This window comes from Anopheles maculipalpis, chromosome 3RL, assembly GCF_943734695.1.
Source record: "Anopheles maculipalpis chromosome 3RL, idAnoMacuDA_375_x, whole genome shotgun sequence".
NCBI classification, from domain to species: Eukaryota; Metazoa; Arthropoda; class Insecta; order Diptera; family Culicidae; genus Anopheles; species Anopheles maculipalpis.
The window spans coordinates 72,962,757-72,980,853 of NC_064872.1; the positions used below are offsets into that span (position 1 = coordinate 72,962,757).

An 18,097-nucleotide genomic window follows, 5' to 3' on the forward strand; every position below is an offset into this window, starting at 1 on the left:
ATGTTTTTTGAAAGAAGGAAGCAGCGAACAATGCTGAAAGTGGAAGCTGTTTTGTTACTTACAATAACGCGATGAATCGCTCGTTTTCCAGACCTATAATAACTCTGTTGTAAGCACGATATAAAATGCTAACCTAATTTAACCCTATACATTTAGTACAACACTCATTTTCGGCCAATATTTTAGAATATATATTTTACGGCACTGCGCGAACCGTGTACCTTCCTTGCTGCTTGCACACAGTACTTTATTCCCATGGAGCCATATTGATTTTGACAGCAAGTGCCCAATTAGCATTTTCCGAACAGGCGAAGAATGTTTGATTTTTTACTAATTTGTATTTCTCTTTCGTATTCAGTTTTTTGTTAATTTTCTCGAAAGTAGCTGCACCATTGGAAAGAAATGTTAAATGCTAATATTGAATTAGAAATTTTTCTGTGTAGTATCCAGCAACTGCCTATGCAGCAAAACATCGAACCGACTGCATCGTGATTGACAGATTGTCATATTTGGATAGCGATGTAATCGTTGTTTACATTCATTTTGGGCGCTCTTTTCCTCGTCTTTCTATCTTACGTGCAATGTGTGTTGATCCTCAATCTTCTCAAAATGAAACGAAAGGAACGTGAAACCGGCTTCGAAGGATGGGTAAGAGTATCTCGGGAACTATTCCATATATTGGCAGCTATTCTACATACGTTCTTTTCCATCTTACACAGGGCGATTATATGGATGCCAAGATCTCCAAACTGGAGGACCAGTTTCGGCACAGTACAACCATCGTCGGGGAAAAGCTATCGAACCTTTTCGCAGGTATATCGATTTTCGTGAACGGTTACACCAGCCCATCAGCTGATGAACTGAAGCGCCTGATGATGCTGCACGGCGGTGTGTTTCATCACTACAAACGTCCAACCACAACGTACACGATCGCATCGAACCTGCCCGATGTTAAGGTGCGTTCGATTACGTCCGAAATCATCATCAGCCCTCGGTGGGTGGTGGATTGTTTGAAGGAGGGACGGTTGCTGGACTACTCGAAGTATCTGCTGTACACACAGCACAAACCATCGCAACCGAAGTTGGGCTTCGCTAAGCTGGGCCCGTCTGCGAACAATGGTATGGATTTGGCTAAACCAGTAGTGAAGAATGATGGCGATCCAAACGACATTAGTCGCAGCGAATGTTTGAATGTGTTGAATATGCTGAAGCACTTTCTGGATCCAATAGCACCGGCAGAACCGGCACCGAATCAACAACAGGAAGAGTTAAAACAAAACGTGCCGGAGAACGATAAAAGTCCGCTTCCATCTGCTAATGGACATGGTAAGGAGTGTGCACTACCTCACTCTTCACCAGATGTGTTTTCGGAAGATGATCCACTCCCATCGGAAACGTCCGCACGCGAATCGAGCGAAATGGTTAAAAGTCCAGCTAAAAGCATTCCTGCGAAAAGTGCAAAACAATCGCTCACCGCCACGGATCCCAACTTTCTGAAAGAGTTCTTCAACAACTCACGGCTGCATCATATCGCTACGCTTGGGGCAGGCTTTAAGCAGTACGTTGGAGAATTGCGTGAAAAATCGACCGGTTCTTTTCCGGCTCGCGAAACAATGGTTCAAGCGATCCGCAACAGTGGCGCTGTGGGAGACACAGTGGATTGTGAATTTAGTGGCCACGATAGGAACGCACGCTACATTATGCACATCGATATGGATTGCTTCTTTGTGTCGGTTGGCTTGCGGAAGTATCCCCACCTTCGCGGTCTCCCGGTAGCTGTAACCCATTCCCGTGGCTCTGAAGCACGCGTTCCGTCACATCCGGGACAGAACCGTGCGTTAGAGATCGAACTGTACCACAAGCGGCTGGAAGAGCGTTACAAAGCACCGGACATACCGATTGAATCACGCCTAGCGGCTATCGATGAGCATAACTCACTGTCGGAGATTGCTTCCTGCAGTTACGAGGCACGCCGATGCGGCGTAAAGAATGGAATGTTCGTTGGAGCTGCCTTGAAGTTGTGTCCGGAGTTGAAAACTATTCCGTACGATTTCGATGGTTACCGGGAGGTGGCACACCAGCTTTACGACACGATCGCTCAGTACACGCTCGACATAGAGGCGGTTAGTTGTGATGAAATGTTTGTCGACCTAACGGAACTCATCCAATCAACCGGGATCGACGTGATGGAGTTTGTAACGTACGTACGGGACCGTATATCGACTGTTACAAGTTGTGCCTGTTCAGCGGGCATTGGTGCAAATCGTCTACAAGCGAGAATGGCCACCAAAAAGGCAAAACCAAATGGTCAGTTTCATCTCGTTCCGGGTGCTGTTGAAGAGTACATGCGGGCTATTTCGATAGCCGATCTACCAGGCGTTGGACCAAGCACGTCACATCGGTTGAAGAAGATGACGTACGTTACATGTGCCGATTTACAAACTATCCCCAAGAATGTTCTGCAGACGGAGTTTGGCAAAAAGTTTGGTGAAACGCTTTACAACGCATGTCGCGGACTGGACGACAAGCCGCTGGTGTACGATCGGGGACGAAAGTCAGTATCGGTTGATGTTAATTATGGCATAAGGTTCAGCACGGAACAGGAGGTAGATCGTTTTATGTGCCAGCTGACGGAAGAAATTCATCGCCGGCTTTTGGAGTTACGTGAACGGAGCAAACTCGTTACGGTGAAGTTACTGGAACGCTCACCGGAAGCACCCATCGAGACGGCGAAATTTATGGGCCATGGGTTGTGTGATGTCGTAACAAAGTCGCAACCACTTCGCCAGTACACGGACGATCGGACTGTGATTGAGGATGCGGTACTAGGGCTAATGCGGACGCTGGCCGTTGAACCATGCGAACTAAGAGGAATTGGAATTCAGCTGTCCAAATTCGAGGGTGTAAGGCACGCGGTTGATAATGAAGCGGGAAACCGGTTGAAACAAATGCTCCAGAAAGTGGAAGACAAACGAAAGCCTGCACCAGAAATGGTTCAAGTTCCCAAGGTGTTTGGGCAGCCTGATGATCAGGAACCATGCACATCTCGTAGTAGCACCACAGCTCCTCAACCGATACCACCATCACCGGTAATACAAATTGTTAACACACATTTTAATATAGTTTTCAATTTATACCCCCATTTTCTATAATCACCTACCTGGGGGTTGAAAATTGGCAATCTTTGTATTGTAAAACTTATTTATTTTGTTTAAATCAACCGTACAAATTATGCAAGGCTTTTGTTGTATAGTTTAGTGGAAAGGATGTATCTTTGTTCATTGAAACGCAGGCTAATGGTTCCCTCAATTTTCAGAAACGCAACGAAACTGTGCTTAACTCGCCTAGCAGAAAAACAGCCGGAGGATTAAAACCAAGCATCAGAGGCCGTCGTGGTAGACCTCCAAAATGGGCATCCGTGGCAGGAAGGAAGGAACAAACCAAAACCGCACAAAGCGTTAGTGGGATGCGGAAATTTTTAACATCCACCACTTCGTCGTCCAGCTTGACCAACGATCTTCCTGATGGGCTTGATCCGGAAGTATTAGCTGCCCTGCCCGAAGATATAAGGGAAGAAGCGATACGAGACTACAGGAGACAGCAGCAGCTGCTTGCGGCCAACAACCTCAGACAACATCAAATTCGAATAGAAAAAACTCCAGTAAAGATATCGCCTGCCAAGGACGCAACTCACCGTGAATGGAGGTCTCCAATCACTCCACAAACGGTGAGCAGTGTCGGAGATGAACAAAAAATAAAGATCGAGCTAAAGTTCCTAGAGGCACTGCCTCCAGAGCTTCGCATCGAGGTGGAAAAGCAGATTGAGCTAAACAAAGACAACATGGTGGTAACGTGCAGCGAGCCCGAAATCGATGAACCTTTGCTGGTCACACCGGATAACAGTCCGGTGAAGGAGTATACGCCTGCAAAGTTTCCCGATCGGAGTTATGTTACACCCGAGCGAACACTCAAGGTCTGTAAAGCGCCCAAAGATCCAAACATTCTGAAGCGCCAGAACTGGAGAGAACTGGTGGAGGAATGGGTCGACAGTACCGAGGAACCGTACGAGTACGATGTGCAGCTACTGGTAGCGAATGGGCAGGAACTGTGCGAGAACAAGTCGCTGGAACGGTTGTATTTATTTTTACGTTACTTTTATCGAACAGTTCAGGACCAGAAAAACTGCCATTGGCATGGGGCATATTACAACGTCGTTCATCCTATACAAGATCGAATGTTGGCCACCCATGGTAGACGGTTGGCAGTGCCAGTGAAAATTAACTGTGAAATGTGCAATAATCGTGCGATTTAGCGTATTATGACTGGAATGTACTAAATACAATAAATCAAATAATTTTAAAAGAAAGATTTTACTGCTTTTTCGTAAGGTTGATATTGGAAAATTAACTTAATTAACTCAAGATCATTTCTGTCAACTGATACTCTGCATTCGGGCTCTATTACAGTCAGAGCCTCTGGCAAGCAGGAGGTATTTTGTCTTCGCCGAGTTGTTCCTCAATCTAATTGTATTGGCCTCGCATTTCATTCAAGTGCACGCCTTGCATACCGCCGCAGATGTCCTTCCCAGCCGTACCAGCTTCCCAGGAGTTTTATCCGATTTATGGTATCTTAGGTCGCCTTGAAATAAATAAAATCTTTGTTCGTAGATTCTATTTCTGTCGCTGGATGTGAAGTCAGCGTCCGATTGAACATTTCCAATTTTTTTCTGTTGTACGTACCAAATCTACAGCGTCAAACGGCTCATTTGAATAACATTTCTGCTGCATGGACATCATGCACTTCAGCTGGCTAGTGGCAATCGTCAAATTGCAGTATGTCAATCACACACAACGTAACAAAACAAAACAAGAACGTACGTAAACAAATTGCGTTTGCAGACGAGAATAAACCTTTTCCCGGTTTGCTCGTGATAAGTAATGGAAAACATGGACGCTGTGTGTCATTTGTGTCTCGATGGTGAAAATAACGTCCTAATTTCATTAGAGGACCAAGAACTAGCAGCGAAGGTTGATCGTGTATTTTACTTTGAGGTAATCGACAATTTTCTGTTTCCAAAAGGCTATCACATTTTCCCTAATCTTGCCCTATTTTCCCGTAAGATAACGCATTTTTCACAGTCAAGTGGAATTATCTGTGATGCATGCAAGCGGGTCATAGAAGCGTTTTACGAATATGCAGAAAAAGTAGCACAGAATCAGGCGTATTTGAGAGAAAAGATACACACGGAGCTAGCGAAAGTACAGGAACATCAAACGGAGGATGGTTATAAAAACCGGGCCAATGTTGTTGATTCGTTGGCCGAGGTTATAATTAATCTGGATGATTCTTCGTGCGAGAATCGGCTGGAAGAGTTAATCGAAAGACGCGAAACAAACAAAAATCCTTCAGAGGCAAGTGATGACGGTACAGAGGATGATGATGATTCGGCAAGCTGGTCCAAACAAAACTGGTTGCCCGATGGTGATGATTCTCAAGACAGTGAGATACTTCCCTGTAGTTCCAAAAGGACAAAACTCTCTACGCAATCCGCTCCGAGCGTATCAAAGAAAGCAAAAGCAAAAAAATTAACTGAAAAGGTTGAACAAAACAAAGCGAACAGCAATCAATCATCGACCCAAGCTTCTGCCGAACGGCTTGTTCTGGAACATCACAAGCTGACGTGCGATCTCTGTTCGGCTTCGCTGTCCGATTTTAACGATCTTCACAAACACTACAAACTCGAACACAATGTAAAGGGCTATCTGCGGTGTTGCAATCGGATGATTCACAAGAAATGTTGGATGATCGAACATCTCCAGCTACACATCAATCCGAACACTTTCCGGTGCGAGCAGTGCGCTAAAAATTACTCCTCCAGCAAAGTGCTCAAAGAACACATGAAGGAAGTCCATGCATCGAACGAGCAACGTTCCATTCCCTGCACCAAGTGTCAGAAAACGTTCGTATCCCGTTCACATCTCAATGCACACTTCATGGTCGCTCACGGTACGGTGCCTTGTCCGCAGTGCGAAAAGGTGCTAGCGAGCCAGGGTTCACTGCGCAAACATCTGGTGGCGGTGCACGGCGAAGGGGAGAAGCATGTGTGTGAGGTGTGTGCGCGCATTTTCCGCTCCAAGCAGTGCTTAGATGCGCACCGGAAAGAGCACGAAGGACGCCAGCTCGAGGATAAGGTGCAGTGTGAACAGTGTAAGGTTTGGCTGATGAATAAGTACTGCCTCCGGAAGCATGTGCGTCGCATGCACCTGCAAAAGCAAGAGGAAGAAGTTGAGTGTGAAACGTGCGGGAAAATGGCACCGAACAGGGAAGCGCTAAGTAATCATATCCGCCGAACGCACCGGGAGAAACCGTTGGAGTGTAATTGGTGCGATAAGAAATTCAATCGGCCCCATCATATGCGGGTAATATACGATGAGGCGAAAAGTGGGCAGAAATTGTTTGGGTACAATTTTAACATTCGTTCTTTACGTTTACTTATACTTCCAGGAACATGTCGCTATTCACCACACTGGAGAGCAACTGTACGGCTGTTCGCACTGTACGGAACGGTTCAACACAAACAACAAACTTTATTTGCATCGCAAAACCGTTCACCCGGAGGAGTACGAGGAGGAGCTTAGGAAGCGAAAGTTAAAAGAACTATAATGTCTAGCTATATGTTGGAATATCCCAAAGATTCAGGCAAATGCGCAGAATGTTTGTTTAACCCAATGTGTGTGTAACATCCAAATATCTGTCCATGTTCAGATTGGATTGTCTCTTAAGATTGGATTGTCTGTGTAGGAATAATAGACAAGTCCACAAATGCAGAGGAAATCTAACTTTACAGTCAGGACAGCATATAATCTGCTTCATTTATTTTAAGTAATAGGATCTATTTTATAGAAAATAATTTAAACATTAATTAATAGAAGAATACGAATTGAGAAGCTATTAAAAACCTTTTTGAAATCGGATGTTAACAATGTTAGGAAATTTTAAGAGTGTTAGTCAAAGTAGATCGTAGAAGTAGATCGAATGCAACTACTTCTCACAACAAGAGGAATGAAGGCTTGGAAAAGAGTTCCGAATAATCAATCCTAGAGAGACTGGTTGACGACAGATATATCTCTTTCACCTGCTCTCATCCATATTGATGTAGAAAGACTTGAAATTTGAGAACATTTGGAGCGACATTGTTAAACCAAGCCCAGAGGAAAACTCTCGACTAAAAAAAAAACCTGTCACGGCGGATGAAGCGGGGACTGGAACTTATAATTCCAGTACTCACATACTAAAGTATTGATCCAGCAGGAAAAGATCCCTGAGAGGCATCTGATAATAAAGCACTTGCATTAGCTTGTCAATCATTCACACGAATTCCGCACTAAAAGCAAAATGCCCATTTAGTTTTTTTAATAATTCATACATCATCTCACTATTTTCAAACAACCCAACCCAACAACGAACAACCCATCTCGTAAAGTACTTTCTTACCCACCCAGATGGACATGATGTATCAGAAAGGTTGGGATAACACTGATTGAGAGACGAGCGTTGTACCGCAGGATAGGTTTACTTTACCTGTTTACCACGGGCTTCTTTCATTCAAAAATTCTTGTCCTAGCTCTTCTTCTTTCGATACATAAACACTATCTTTATCGTCATTTCGTTTTCCAGCGAACCTCCTACAGTACACTTTAGTACGTAACGTCGGAAGGTTTGATGCGCAGAATGACCGGCACGCTAGTACAGGGCAGTATTGCCACCTCGGTAACGACGGCCGTCACCAGCTCCGGTGGCGTTACATCGTAATGCAGGTTAAGAATTGTTAGTGAGGTGATCGTTTCCCAATCGGCTAGCATCGGTTTTGCCTCGGTATGATCGCGTGTGCGTGGTGCAAGAACGAGATCATTCGGATTGCCTGTTTGGTGCCGGAAGATAGATACCATTGGGTGTTAAAACTGGTTCCATCCAATTCAATTTTAAGCCAAAAGTACATCTTACCAATCTCATTATACACAAACGCGTCCGTTTGCACGCGTTCGGTGAATTTGTGCGTTTCGCAGCAAACCAGTACGGGCACATTGTAGGATTTGGCAACCAGCGCAATCTGTGCCGTGCCTACGCGGCTCATTACGGACCCATTCGCGAGGAGGGCATGCGCACCGAGCAACACCTTCGTCACTTCCGGCATTACGTAGCTAACCGCATTGATCAACACACACATACAGCGAACGCCCAGTTGAACGAGCTCCTCAAGCATTGCGTTTTCTTCCTGCCGTGGTCGTGCGTTTACGATTATTACGCGGAAGATTTTCTGCCGACGAATTGCTTCCTCTAGGATATGTTTAATCAGCGAGGAGCTAAAAAAACACAATAAAATAGTGTACATTAAACTAGTGATTCAGAATCTTCATGAATATGAATGAATTTTCAATTAAAAGTCATATGAATGACTCTTCTTAAAAGATTCATTCAGTACAACACTACATTAAACCAGTCTTTAATCCCCGCACCATGCGAATGCTTACCATCCGTAGGTTAAAATAACATCACCATTACAGATCTTGTCCTGCACTGAGCAGCAGATTGCCTCTTCCGCTTTCTCGATCTGATCCCGGATGTACGATTCGATCGTTTCCAGCAAACACTCTTTCTGCTCTGACACGGACACCTTCCCGTCCAGCTGCCGGACGTACATCTTAATGTGCCGCAAGGCGTTTGTCATCGAGACGGAAAATGGCCGGCAGCGTTGCAGATGATTCGCGGACACATTCAACATTTCCTCAAAACTGCGACCAAACTCTTTCTCCGGCGGCGTTTCATAATCCTGGATCAGTTGATTCAGTACCTTTAGCAGCGCGAGACAGCGTGCCTTCGAACCAACGACCGCACCCTTCGCATACTGTATGCCAAGCTTCGTGACGGCCGGATGCAGTACAGGCGAGTTGACAATTTCCGTCGCAGCAAACTTCGGCTGATGCAGGTGATTAAACAAATTAACAATGTGCTTCCGTGGTAGGGCACCTCCACCAGCCCCGAGCGTGGCAACAGCACCCTTCGGAGCAGCCTTCTTCAGCGGAGATTTTGTTTTTGCTGCAGTGGGTTCACTGTTCGCTTTTGGAACTTTTTTCGGTTCCGGTTTCCCTTCAACGGCTGCCGGTTTCTTGGCTTTTTGCTGCGATTCAGCTTTGGCAGCTCGTTGCGCTTCTTGAATTGCTCGACGTTCCGCTTTCGTTAGCGTTGGTTTGGCAGGTTTTGTCCCATCTTCTGTTGCTGATCCGGCAAGCGAAGGGTTCTGTGCTTCGAACAGTGCCTTACGTTCCGCTTTCGTTAGTTCTTTCTTTTCCACCTTTTCACCGGAAGTGCCTGCACCATCACTTATATGCAAATCTTTCATCTTTTCACAAATGCTAGCGTCAGTGCTGGATTTTTTCAACTCAGACGGTGCGATAGGATCAGCCTTCGGTTTGATCGACCGTTGTTCCTTCGCTTTTGCCGAGGGCGTTGCTGTTTGTTGCGGTTTACCTTGTGCTGGAGTTGCTTCTTTATCCTTGCTCTTAGTTTTGGCCGCAAGTTTGGCCGCTTTTTTCGCTTCCCGCTCGGCGAGAATTTCTTCGCGTGTTTTCTCCGCTTTAGCAGCGGGTGCTGCCGCGGCTGGCCGTCCACTCATCGTTACCGATTGCTCCGGAATTGTTTTCAATCCAATTAACAAACAGCTGGGAAAAATCTCTTCCGCAGATATATCGTGCAAACCTTGCCGATCGTATTCAATCGTTCGTTTGATAGTTTTCGTTTCCGTAACGGTGGAATTCAATGTGTGAAATTCACCGAATGTTAATTTCCCAGGAATTGTAGCACCAGCATCAAACCGGAACAAATCTGGACCGGGAAAAATTTCGTCCAACGTTAAGTTTTGTACGACCGTTTGCGGTTCGTTAGCCACCGGAAACAGTTCCCGTGGTCCAATGTCGGTAATACTCGCGTACTTCTTCCTTTCGATAGGAGGGTGAGGGGAATTCGACAGGTTTTCCGGTACAATATCAACACGCTTTTGCGTTGCTGTTGGTCCCACCGTTTGGGTAACAATCGTCCCGGGAGGAAATAATTCCTCAACCGTTATCGTTTGCAGCTCTGTTTCTGGCTCTAGTTTTTCACCTTTTGGCTTGCGTTTACGGCGACGACTTGGTTTGCGGGTAAGCTCAGCAGTATCAGCCGCACCAATGGCTGGCCGTGGTTCAGACTCCGGGACAGTTTTCGCTGCGGTAGGGCGCGTTGGTGGATTATTCTCTTTTTCAACCGCAATTCCTTCCGGTTTGGGTTTTTTGTGCGCTCGATTTCGTTTCTAAAAGAACAAATATTTTATTTAATATAGAAAGCCAATATAAAATTCTATCTACGAGTATAACACGCATTCAATCATCTCATGCAATTCTACAAATATAATATTTTTTTAACGGAGTGCATTCCGAAAGGGAAAGTATCGTGCAACAGGCTTGATTGGGTAGAGAAGAGAGAGCATCCAATGGGAAGAATAAAAACCACACGCATTCTATTACAACACCTATTTCCGTACGGTACCTTTTTTAACGTTCCTGCTTCCCTTGAAGCGGCAGTCTCCATGGTGACGGTGAAAAGGGGAAATTTGTTAAGAGAGAGAGATGTATCTACTATCTTGGACAGTTAATTTTTTCGCGATATGTTTGCAAATCTCTACACATTGCATACGCAGTTGTATATTGCACACATCGGCAGCACACGGAGATAAAAGGAAGAGGAGAAAGTAGAAACATTTGTTAATGAAAAAAGGAAAATAACAATTGAAGGATTGATTGATCGATCGAACAAGTGCGACGAGTAATCCATGTTGCTATTAATGAGTTGCAATTATTGAGGTGAACGTTTTTGAGTTAGTAGCAAGGGAGCAGTTTGTGTTTTGCTAGTCGGACTTTCAAAAAACGTTCCAATTAATAATACCTTTCGTATAGCAGGGTAAGTTTGTTTTTCTTCAGTGTCTTGCAACGTAGCAGTATTTCCTCTTCCACCACACAGCAGGTTATCTCTTCGTTTGTCCACAACTTCGTGATTATACGCAGTAGTAGTAGATCCTCCCGTACCTAGGGTGAAATGGATAGAAAAGATGGAAAATATTGCGTAAATCTTTCGTATTTTTAATATATATTTTTACTTACAATCAGTAAATAAATAGTCTGCTCGTGCGGACGTCCAGGCTGCGCTGAGCGAGGAGCAAGTGAAATTAGAAAGAGACAGACACCGTAGGTTTGACGGCTTGAAAATGTCAAAAATGACTCCGAGTTCGAAAATGAAATCCAATCCCAAAGTTTACAAAAAAACAGCAGCCCTTCAACCCTTAAGACAACCCTATTGATAAAATTGCCTTAATATCCTCTACTACTTGGGTGAAAGAATATGAGATGCGAAATACATTTTAAAAGCATGCAAAACGTAGCACATGCCACCAAAGATGCATAGTGTGATGTTAGGATGGAAACAAATGAATAATTGATAGGAAATATAACTTAAATTTGAATATAAATTCCTTCTCTCCCCCTCACAAGCTCTAGTTTTTCTGTCAGGATGTTACTACCCGTTCTCTTTTAACCGACGGTGTGGCATCACGGTCAAAACATATTCACAGGAAGCTTTGTTACGGGCGTGGATGAATCCGTACTGTTAAATAAAAGCGGATCATTATGGAAGGCTAGTCACCTATTAATATCAAAATATTTAACACAAGTCACATAGTCTTCTACCACAAATGCAGAACATACCAGAGTAGGGTGGTTTTACTCTTTAGCCGAAATAAAAGTTAAGGCACTATTAAGACAAATTTACATTGACAAAACCCTTAATAGTGGTCATCAAGGGCAATTTTGTCAAAAGGGCAGACGGAGCTGAAATTGCATGAAAGTTTTTTGCTGCACGCGCAAGGGGTTGCACGAAAGGGGTCGACTGCTGCACACACAAACACACGCACCCGCGCGCCAACCAAAACGGAACGCGGATTCCCCAATATTCCTCAAGAATACCCCGCGAGATACGTTTGTTTGCCAGCCGGACGAACACGGGAACGTGCACACACGCACACACGGTAGTTAAAAATAAACCCGGCCGCCCTGTGTGCCGCGCGTTGTGTTTGAAAGGTGCGTAGCACGCAAGCATATATATTCCCCGTGAAGTGGACAAAACAGTGTGTGGCAGCTCTGTACTGAATGGTGGTTAGCGCTTGTTCGCCCCTTGTCACACAGAAGCGGACGGAGCTGCGTGCATTTGTTTTGTTGTTTGCATTTACCACACTGCGCCAAGTTTCCAGTGCAGCAGGCAAGGTTCAACCCGAAGGGAAACCATGACAACCTACTCCACCGACAGCCAGGGTAAGACGAAACTGCAGGGGATCGGGGGAGGGCGGCTTGCATAATGTTTGCCAAAAAACCATCTCCATTCTCCTTCGGTAGGAAAATTCATTCCGGCCACCCAGCGACCGGACGGTACCTGGCGCAAGCCGCGCCGCGTGCGCGATGGTTACGTACCGCAGGAAGAAGTGCCACTGTACGAAAGTAAAGGCAAACAGTTCGCCCAAAAGCCAGCCCTACCGCCCGGCCTGTCCCCGGAGGTGGTACAGAAGGCAAAGGAAAAGCGGGAACGTGATCGGTTACGGCAGCTGCGCGAAGAGCAGCAGCGGAAGGAACAGCAGCAGAGCAAAAAGTTGCCACCCGGGGTGCTACCGATCGATGGGACTGGTGCCGTGGGTAAGAATGTGAACGCTGCCTTACGCAGCAAAAAGACACCGGAACTGCCGGACATACTGTTGGAACAGCAACGACCAGCAGTCAAAGCGAAGCCAACCCACCAGCAGCAGCAGCAGCACTCAAAATCATCACAACAAAAGCCCGCCGCCACCGTTTCGAACAGTGATTCGGCAACCGTGGAGGATCTGGCCAGTGCATTAGCGTCCGGTGCACAGCTAAAGCAACAAGCACCCGCCACAGCAGGCAACTCCTCTTTGGAGGGTGCCGATGGACAGCAGCTGGAGGTAGCGAAAAAGCTACGCAAGCTCCGGAAGAAGATACGAGAAATTGAAGCAATCGAAACGAAGCTACGTTCCACCGATGGACCCAAGCTGGACAAGGATCAGCTCGAAAAGGTGAAACGGAAACCGGACATACTGCAGGAGATCGAAGAGCTTGAAGTGCAATATTCAGCCGGTGCCATGTGATGATGATGAGCGTTGAATGAACTCCGCGGTGCGGAACACGCGGCGGATAGAGGATAGTTTTAGGGCCTTCCACAACCTCCCCACTTCGGTGCATTTAAGTTTTGCAATTCGATCCGGCGAAGGAGCCAGATCAAGTAGGCGTTTGTTCATTGTACAAAAACTCCATTGTGGATTTAATGGGGATGCTCGGTGTTGAGATCACCCATACTTGCCACCGGAATAGTTTTACGAAATTCATAACTGTCGGTTCGGTTTTGTCGCGTAAAACGTTCCCACGCGGTTAGCTAGTTTCTGTCCGTGATAGTACATCCCTCATAGATTTAACTTTCATTTCCTCAAGTCAGGATCTTGCTTTCACGTTTTTCCTTGCGCTATCTCCGCCTTCTGTGTAACACACGGCCTACTGCTGCTACTCGCATTCGTACTGTCGATGCCTACTTAACTTAGAGGGAAATGGAAATGATACGGTGCAACGAGCCAACTTAAGAAAATAGCGCGAATGTGAAATCTTCGACCATTAATATAGAAACAGCCAATACATTAGCGAATCAGCAAAAATAGATACAGAATCACCAAAAAATAATTATGGAAGCGCATGCAATTGATATGGAAAAATTTAAACCGCCTGTAAAATTTCATTTTCTTGTGGTTAGATGCTCAAAAAGTGATTTCAAAGCGAAAAAAATTAACTATGTGAAATTGAAATATTGAGTTTGAAATCTTCCGTGGCCCGTGCTCTTAAAGTTGGCTCGCCGTACTTTTCATTCGCATTTCCCCTGTATCTGTCTTCTGCTACCGAAGCACCGTCCCCGTGATTATATTGTCGAAAGTTTAGAGGAGATTCTACGTGCTTTTTTTTGGGTCGTCCCACTTCACAGTCCTATCATCGTGCGCGGGCTAAACTATGTAGCATTAACAACTCCCCCCTCTCCCCTTTGCGTGTAAGCAGTTTTCGTGTAGCAAGTACCGCGTAGGCTTAAGATTTAAAACTAGTGCTAGTGGGTAAGTTTTAACGTAAATTGTTAAATGGTATAAAAAAACGAAGGTAGGACACGATGGAATAGAGACAGGAAAGGAAAACTTCGTACGGTTGAGTTAAAACACTGAAAAGTCAATAAACGTTTTAAGGACCAAAGGCGGTTTCGTCGTGGCATTTCTTCCCCAAGAGAACAATCCTGTGTGCTAAATTGATTCGTGGCGGGAGTTGGGACAAGTGAGCCACATATTTTTTTCAATAATTTAGTTTGTTCTAGTCGTTATGAAACTACTTTTAAATACAAAAATTATGAATTGGTGAACCAAATTAATCCCTAGAGCATACAGTGATGAAATACCTGATGTCATATTCCATTTTTACATAAGTTTCGATGATTTTATCTAGATGTTCTTAACTGTTTCTTAACCATTTTTAAAACTTTCACAAAACGGTTATTTTTGCATTTATTTCTTCTGGGACTGAAAGATAAATGAAAAATAAGCGTAAAATGACAATGAAAGCAAATTCAGCTTTAAAAAAAGCATGTTTAAGTAAGTTACTACTGCATAAATTGCTAAACGTGGCACACTTGCCCCAGCTTCCGCTACTTCCGCCTCACCCACAAGATAGGACACAGAATGGATGCTTGTGTGTTTGATCTGATGTGTATTTCTTATGACGAATTGCTTACAAAATTAAAACATTCCACGCCTTGTTTCACATTACAATTGCAACACACTCCCTTCCCATTTTGTTCGCGTGCTTGTTGGCATCTTTTTTTCCCTCCCGGGAATATGCGATGCGAGAGATGCTGGTGCAGAATGTTGTGCTGAGGAAAATGCAGTTGCAACAATGTGGCCTCCTACTTCCGTTACACATAAATCCCAACCGAAAGCAGCAGAAACAGCACACCGAAACCAAGAAACAGTGAGGCAAACAAGCTGATGGCCAGCTCCTTAAAGATGACGCTCTCCTTGGACGGTTGTTTCGGGCGCGACACTTCAAACACGAAGAACCAGGCGGTGAAGAAGGTGCCGAATAGTAGCAGCACGCTGGCCAGATGGGGGAACTCGGCCGGGTTGACCGGCGAAACATAGCGTACCATCAAATCCATGACGTCTTTGCTCGATGGGGTACTGGGGTGTGTGTCTGGTGAGCTGTAAAACACTGAAAGATTAATTGTTGCGCGTGTGAAAAGAACACGTGCAAAGGTTAGGAGAAGGTTGCTGAACGTACACTGATTAAAAAATCACAGATATTTTACAAAACAATCTACTTTTACTACGGGTACAAATCGGCTTTTGCTACTGAAGTCCCTTGTTGTCGAAACTGACGTGGCGTGTGTTTTTTTCCCCTGCTAAATGACAGTCCATCTGACAGTTAGCATAAAAGAAGGAGCACATCGGTGGGTGTTTGTTTTGATCAGGTCGTAATGCAATATTGCACTACAGAAGACATTCGATACTTTCTTCCTATTTGTCCTTAAATTTATAATAGTAAAAAAATAATATTTCACTACATTAGAATGAAACGCTTTTTAAAATATGTAAGCTTTTATTGTATGCGATATAGCACGAAACGAATGAGAGTTGGGACTATAATATCATGATAGAGACGATGATAGTAGCAAAGTAACGGGAGCATCCGTTGCGCAAAACGCCCCTAAACACAGTCCGGAAACAGAAATAGGCACAGGAAACAGGAGATAACAGAAACGGAAAAGAAACGAACAAGCACATGCTTCACAGTCGAAGAAGCTCCTCGAAAGCTCAACCCCTTCCCCCCGTTCCGGCATCACAGAACCGAATTAAACGCTAAAGCCCGCCTTTTGTCGACACTTTTGCATAAGGGCACGCAACATGAACTGCTTACGGGATAGTTGCCGTATCTGCTTCAGGAACACTTCCAAATCAATCACACCGCTACGGAGCGCTTCACCCATGAAGTAGGTTGCGTCCTCGATGGCCGCTTCTTCGGCGTATGCGTTCAATAACCTGGGGAAGATTAAAGGGATAAGAATCTCTGAAGCAAAAGAACAAAAAATAAATCTACGCACTGTTTGTAAAGTGGGGCAGTGGTAGTGACCGCTTCATCGACATCAATCGATTCCACATTGTCCAACGACTCCAAAGCACGTTCCAGCTCCTTTTCCTTGTCCTTCAGCACGGTGATGCTCTTCGTCAGTTCCTTTTCGTCCCGTTCGAGCCGTGCAAGTATCTCCTTAATCTTGACCTGGCCCTCGTTTAGTTCCTGCTGCGTGCGCTTCAGTGTCTGCACCTCAGCCTGACATTGGTTAACTTTTTCCTGCACCCGACGTTTCAGCTTATCTTCTACCGCACTTATTAGTGATACTCGGATGTGTTCCTCCGTGATCGTACCGGTACCCTGGTTGTGGGAAAAGAGTGCGTCAATTAATTTGGAATCTCGCTTGGAAGCGGCTCTTTTTTATCCTTCATCCCTTACCACGGCCGGTGTTGGTCCTCCGATTGTTCCCGGTGCTGGTGGATAGGGCGTCATTCCGTAAGGCATTACATATCCGGGTCCGGCGGCACCGGGTGCAGGCGGTCCGTAGCTATTGTACCCTGATCCTGCCGCTGGGTACGGGCTAAACTGTTGTGTTGGGTACGGTGTCATGTACGAGGTACTCGTGGCCGGTGTCGGTGGCATATATGATGCTGCAACAGAAAGGAAGAAAAAATATTACAACCGCAAACCATGAGGAATTTAGGGCAATCGTTGGGCTTACGCTGCGAATACGTCGTTTGTGGTCCTTTCGAATACACTGGAGGCTCTTCGCCAAACGTAACGCTCATAATTTGAATCAGATCCAACAAATCGGCATTTTTCTGTAGAAAGAAATGGACACGGCAACACCTTAGCAGACGATACACGGTATCCCAGCAATTTTTAACACACTCCTATGGTTTTCTGCCGCGTGCCCCATTATTTTTTATCTTGTTCTGAGGTTTTATGGACACATTCGCATTTTTTTTTGTCCTCGCCCCGCCATTTTGTGGCATATCCCATAAAGTATAAAGGGACACGTCGGAAAACCTCGCGATACCCTGTAACACCCTTTTCAATCAACTGTACCTACCGGATTCCAATCATGCAGATAGGGCAGATAGATCTTCCCATTGAAATCAACATACGCCGACACCTTAATGCGCATATCGGACGTCGGTTTTACGTAGCAAATAGGTGCATTCTTCGGGTGTGTGTCCATTAGCCAGATGCAAATGGGAATGTTGTACGTGTTGCCCTTATACTTGACCGGTATGGTGCCGTGCAGGTTGAGTAACATTTTCGTATTGCCATCGTTGAACACTGAAGAAAAAACGGTACAAGATACATTCCATATCACTGTTGATAATCAGTCCCACTAGACTAGTACTAGCGGGCAGATGACTCACCGTACTCTTCCATCCGATGCTGCAATCCATGATAGATTCGCAACGCGTTTGTAACGTCCTTTTTGGTGGTTGTAGGGTCACGGTACTGTAATCAGAAACGACGGGAGGATAAAGTTAATTTCCCGCACTTCCGGGGCAGCAGAGGAAGCCTTTTCCTTTACCGAGGCTAACATCCGAGACAGTGCATTGTCGTCTAGCTTGTTCATTGTGCTGCTTCTGCTGTTGATAGTTTAAGCCCGCTCGCTATCACGCACCAAGATAGATTGACCAGTATACGCAAAATTCTTTTACACCCGCAGCCCGCTTTTTAGCAGGGAGCTTCGAGGGTACTCCCTTTCTTTGTTGCGAGCAAAAATTTACGAATGTTTCGACTTTTTGATATGACGGGGGCACTGGCTGCAATTAAACATTCTGAATCTTCTGCTGCATTTGACAGCTCCGTTCGCACAGACACATTCCCCAAAGAACCAT

General features: G+C 45.2%; 7 protein-coding genes across 8 annotated transcripts in view; 3 read left to right on the forward strand and 4 right to left on the reverse strand.

Moving 5' to 3' along the window:
- The window catches only part of LOC126561524 (basic proline-rich protein-like), a 360,034-nt gene that overhangs the window by 149,401 nt on the left and 192,536 nt on the right, over window positions 1-18,097 (reverse strand). The gene's annotated exons all lie outside the window — the stretch shown is intronic.
- Window positions 583-4,314, forward strand: LOC126561462 (DNA repair protein Rev1). The gene is made up of 3 exons (XM_050217626.1): window positions 583-648; window positions 720-3,101; window positions 3,254-4,314. The coding sequence occupies exons 1-3, from the start codon at window positions 610-612 to the stop codon at window positions 4,310-4,312; spliced, it is 3,480 nt and encodes a 1,159-aa protein (XP_050073583.1). The 5' UTR covers window positions 583-609; the 3' UTR covers window positions 4,313-4,314.
- Window positions 4,938-6,663, forward strand: LOC126562075 (zinc finger protein 883-like). The gene is made up of 3 exons (XM_050218486.1): window positions 4,938-5,051; window positions 5,121-6,419; window positions 6,505-6,663. The coding sequence occupies exons 1-3, from the start codon at window positions 4,938-4,940 to the stop codon at window positions 6,661-6,663; spliced, it is 1,572 nt and encodes a 523-aa protein (XP_050074443.1).
- LOC126561658 (translation initiation factor eIF-2B subunit delta) lies at window positions 7,697-10,649 on the reverse strand. Its single transcript, XM_050217944.1, has 4 exons — window positions 10,582-10,649; window positions 8,532-10,345; window positions 8,005-8,363; window positions 7,697-7,921 (listed from the first exon to the last, which is right to left on the reverse strand). The coding sequence occupies exons 1-4, from the start codon at window positions 10,621-10,623 to the stop codon at window positions 7,698-7,700; spliced, it is 2,439 nt and encodes an 812-aa protein (XP_050073901.1). The 5' UTR covers window positions 10,624-10,649; the 3' UTR covers window position 7,697.
- Window positions 12,366-13,281, forward strand: LOC126562820 (partner of Y14 and mago). Its single transcript, XM_050219407.1, has 2 exons — window positions 12,366-12,395; window positions 12,477-13,281. Exons 1-2 carry the CDS (start codon window positions 12,368-12,370, stop codon window positions 13,235-13,237), a joined length of 789 nt encoding a protein of 262 aa, XP_050075364.1. The 5' UTR covers window positions 12,366-12,367; the 3' UTR covers window positions 13,238-13,281.
- Window positions 15,080-18,097, reverse strand: part of LOC126563429 (transmembrane protein 258) — a 497,437-nt gene continuing 494,419 nt past the window's right edge. For both annotated transcript variants that reach the window (XM_050220073.1, XM_050220072.1), the window contains exon 2: window positions 15,080-15,337. In XM_050220073.1, the coding sequence (XP_050076030.1) occupies window positions 15,085-15,327 (243 nt within the window). In that variant the 5' untranslated portion in view covers window positions 15,328-15,337 and the 3' untranslated portion in view covers window positions 15,080-15,084. The remainder of the gene's footprint in view (window positions 15,338-18,097) is intronic.
- Window positions 16,017-17,850, reverse strand: LOC126562340 (tumor susceptibility gene 101 protein). The gene is given in 6 exon segments (XM_050218812.1): window positions 16,017-16,207; window positions 16,270-16,888; window positions 16,960-17,059; window positions 17,311-17,540; window positions 17,627-17,711; window positions 17,788-17,850. Coding segments are annotated over 6 exon segments (1,266 nt in total). The 5' UTR covers window positions 17,833-17,850; the 3' UTR covers window positions 16,017-16,020.

Excerpts from the sequence above, each read along its gene's own strand:
- LOC126561462 (XM_050217626.1), top strand. The coding sequence starts at position 610 with ATGAAACGAAAGGAACGTGAAACCGGCTTCGAAGGATGG. Across the intron at positions 649-719 it reads AAACCGGCTTCGAAGGATGG|GGCGATTATATGGATGCCAA; the intron begins GTAAGAGTATCT and ends CATCTTACACAG. Across the intron at positions 3,102-3,253 it reads CATCACCGGTAATACAAATT|TTTAGTGGAAAGGATGTATC; the intron begins GTTAACACACAT and ends TTTGTTGTATAG.
- LOC126562075 (XM_050218486.1), top strand. The coding sequence starts at position 4,938 with ATGGAAAACATGGACGCTGTGTGTCATTTGTGTCTCGATGGTGAAAAT. Across the intron at positions 5,052-5,120 it reads ATCGTGTATTTTACTTTGAG|ATAACGCATTTTTCACAGTC; the intron begins GTAATCGACAAT and ends TTTTCCCGTAAG. Across the intron at positions 6,420-6,504 it reads ATCGGCCCCATCATATGCGG|GAACATGTCGCTATTCACCA; the intron begins GTAATATACGAT and ends TTATACTTCCAG.
- LOC126561658 (XM_050217944.1), bottom strand. The coding sequence starts at position 10,623 with ATGGAGACTGCCGCTTCAAGGGAAGCAGGAACGTTAAAAAAG. Across the intron at positions 10,346-10,581 it reads AAGCAGGAACGTTAAAAAAG|AAACGAAATCGAGCGCACAA; the intron begins GTACCGTACGGA and ends TTGTTCTTTTAG. Across the intron at positions 8,364-8,531 it reads GTTATTTTAACCTACGGATG|CTCCTCGCTGATTAAACATA; the intron begins GTAAGCATTCGC and ends GTGTTTTTTTAG.
- LOC126562820 (XM_050219407.1), top strand. The coding sequence starts at position 12,368 with ATGACAACCTACTCCACCGACAGCCAGG. Across the intron at positions 12,396-12,476 it reads CTACTCCACCGACAGCCAGG|GAAAATTCATTCCGGCCACC; the intron begins GTAAGACGAAAC and ends CTCCTTCGGTAG.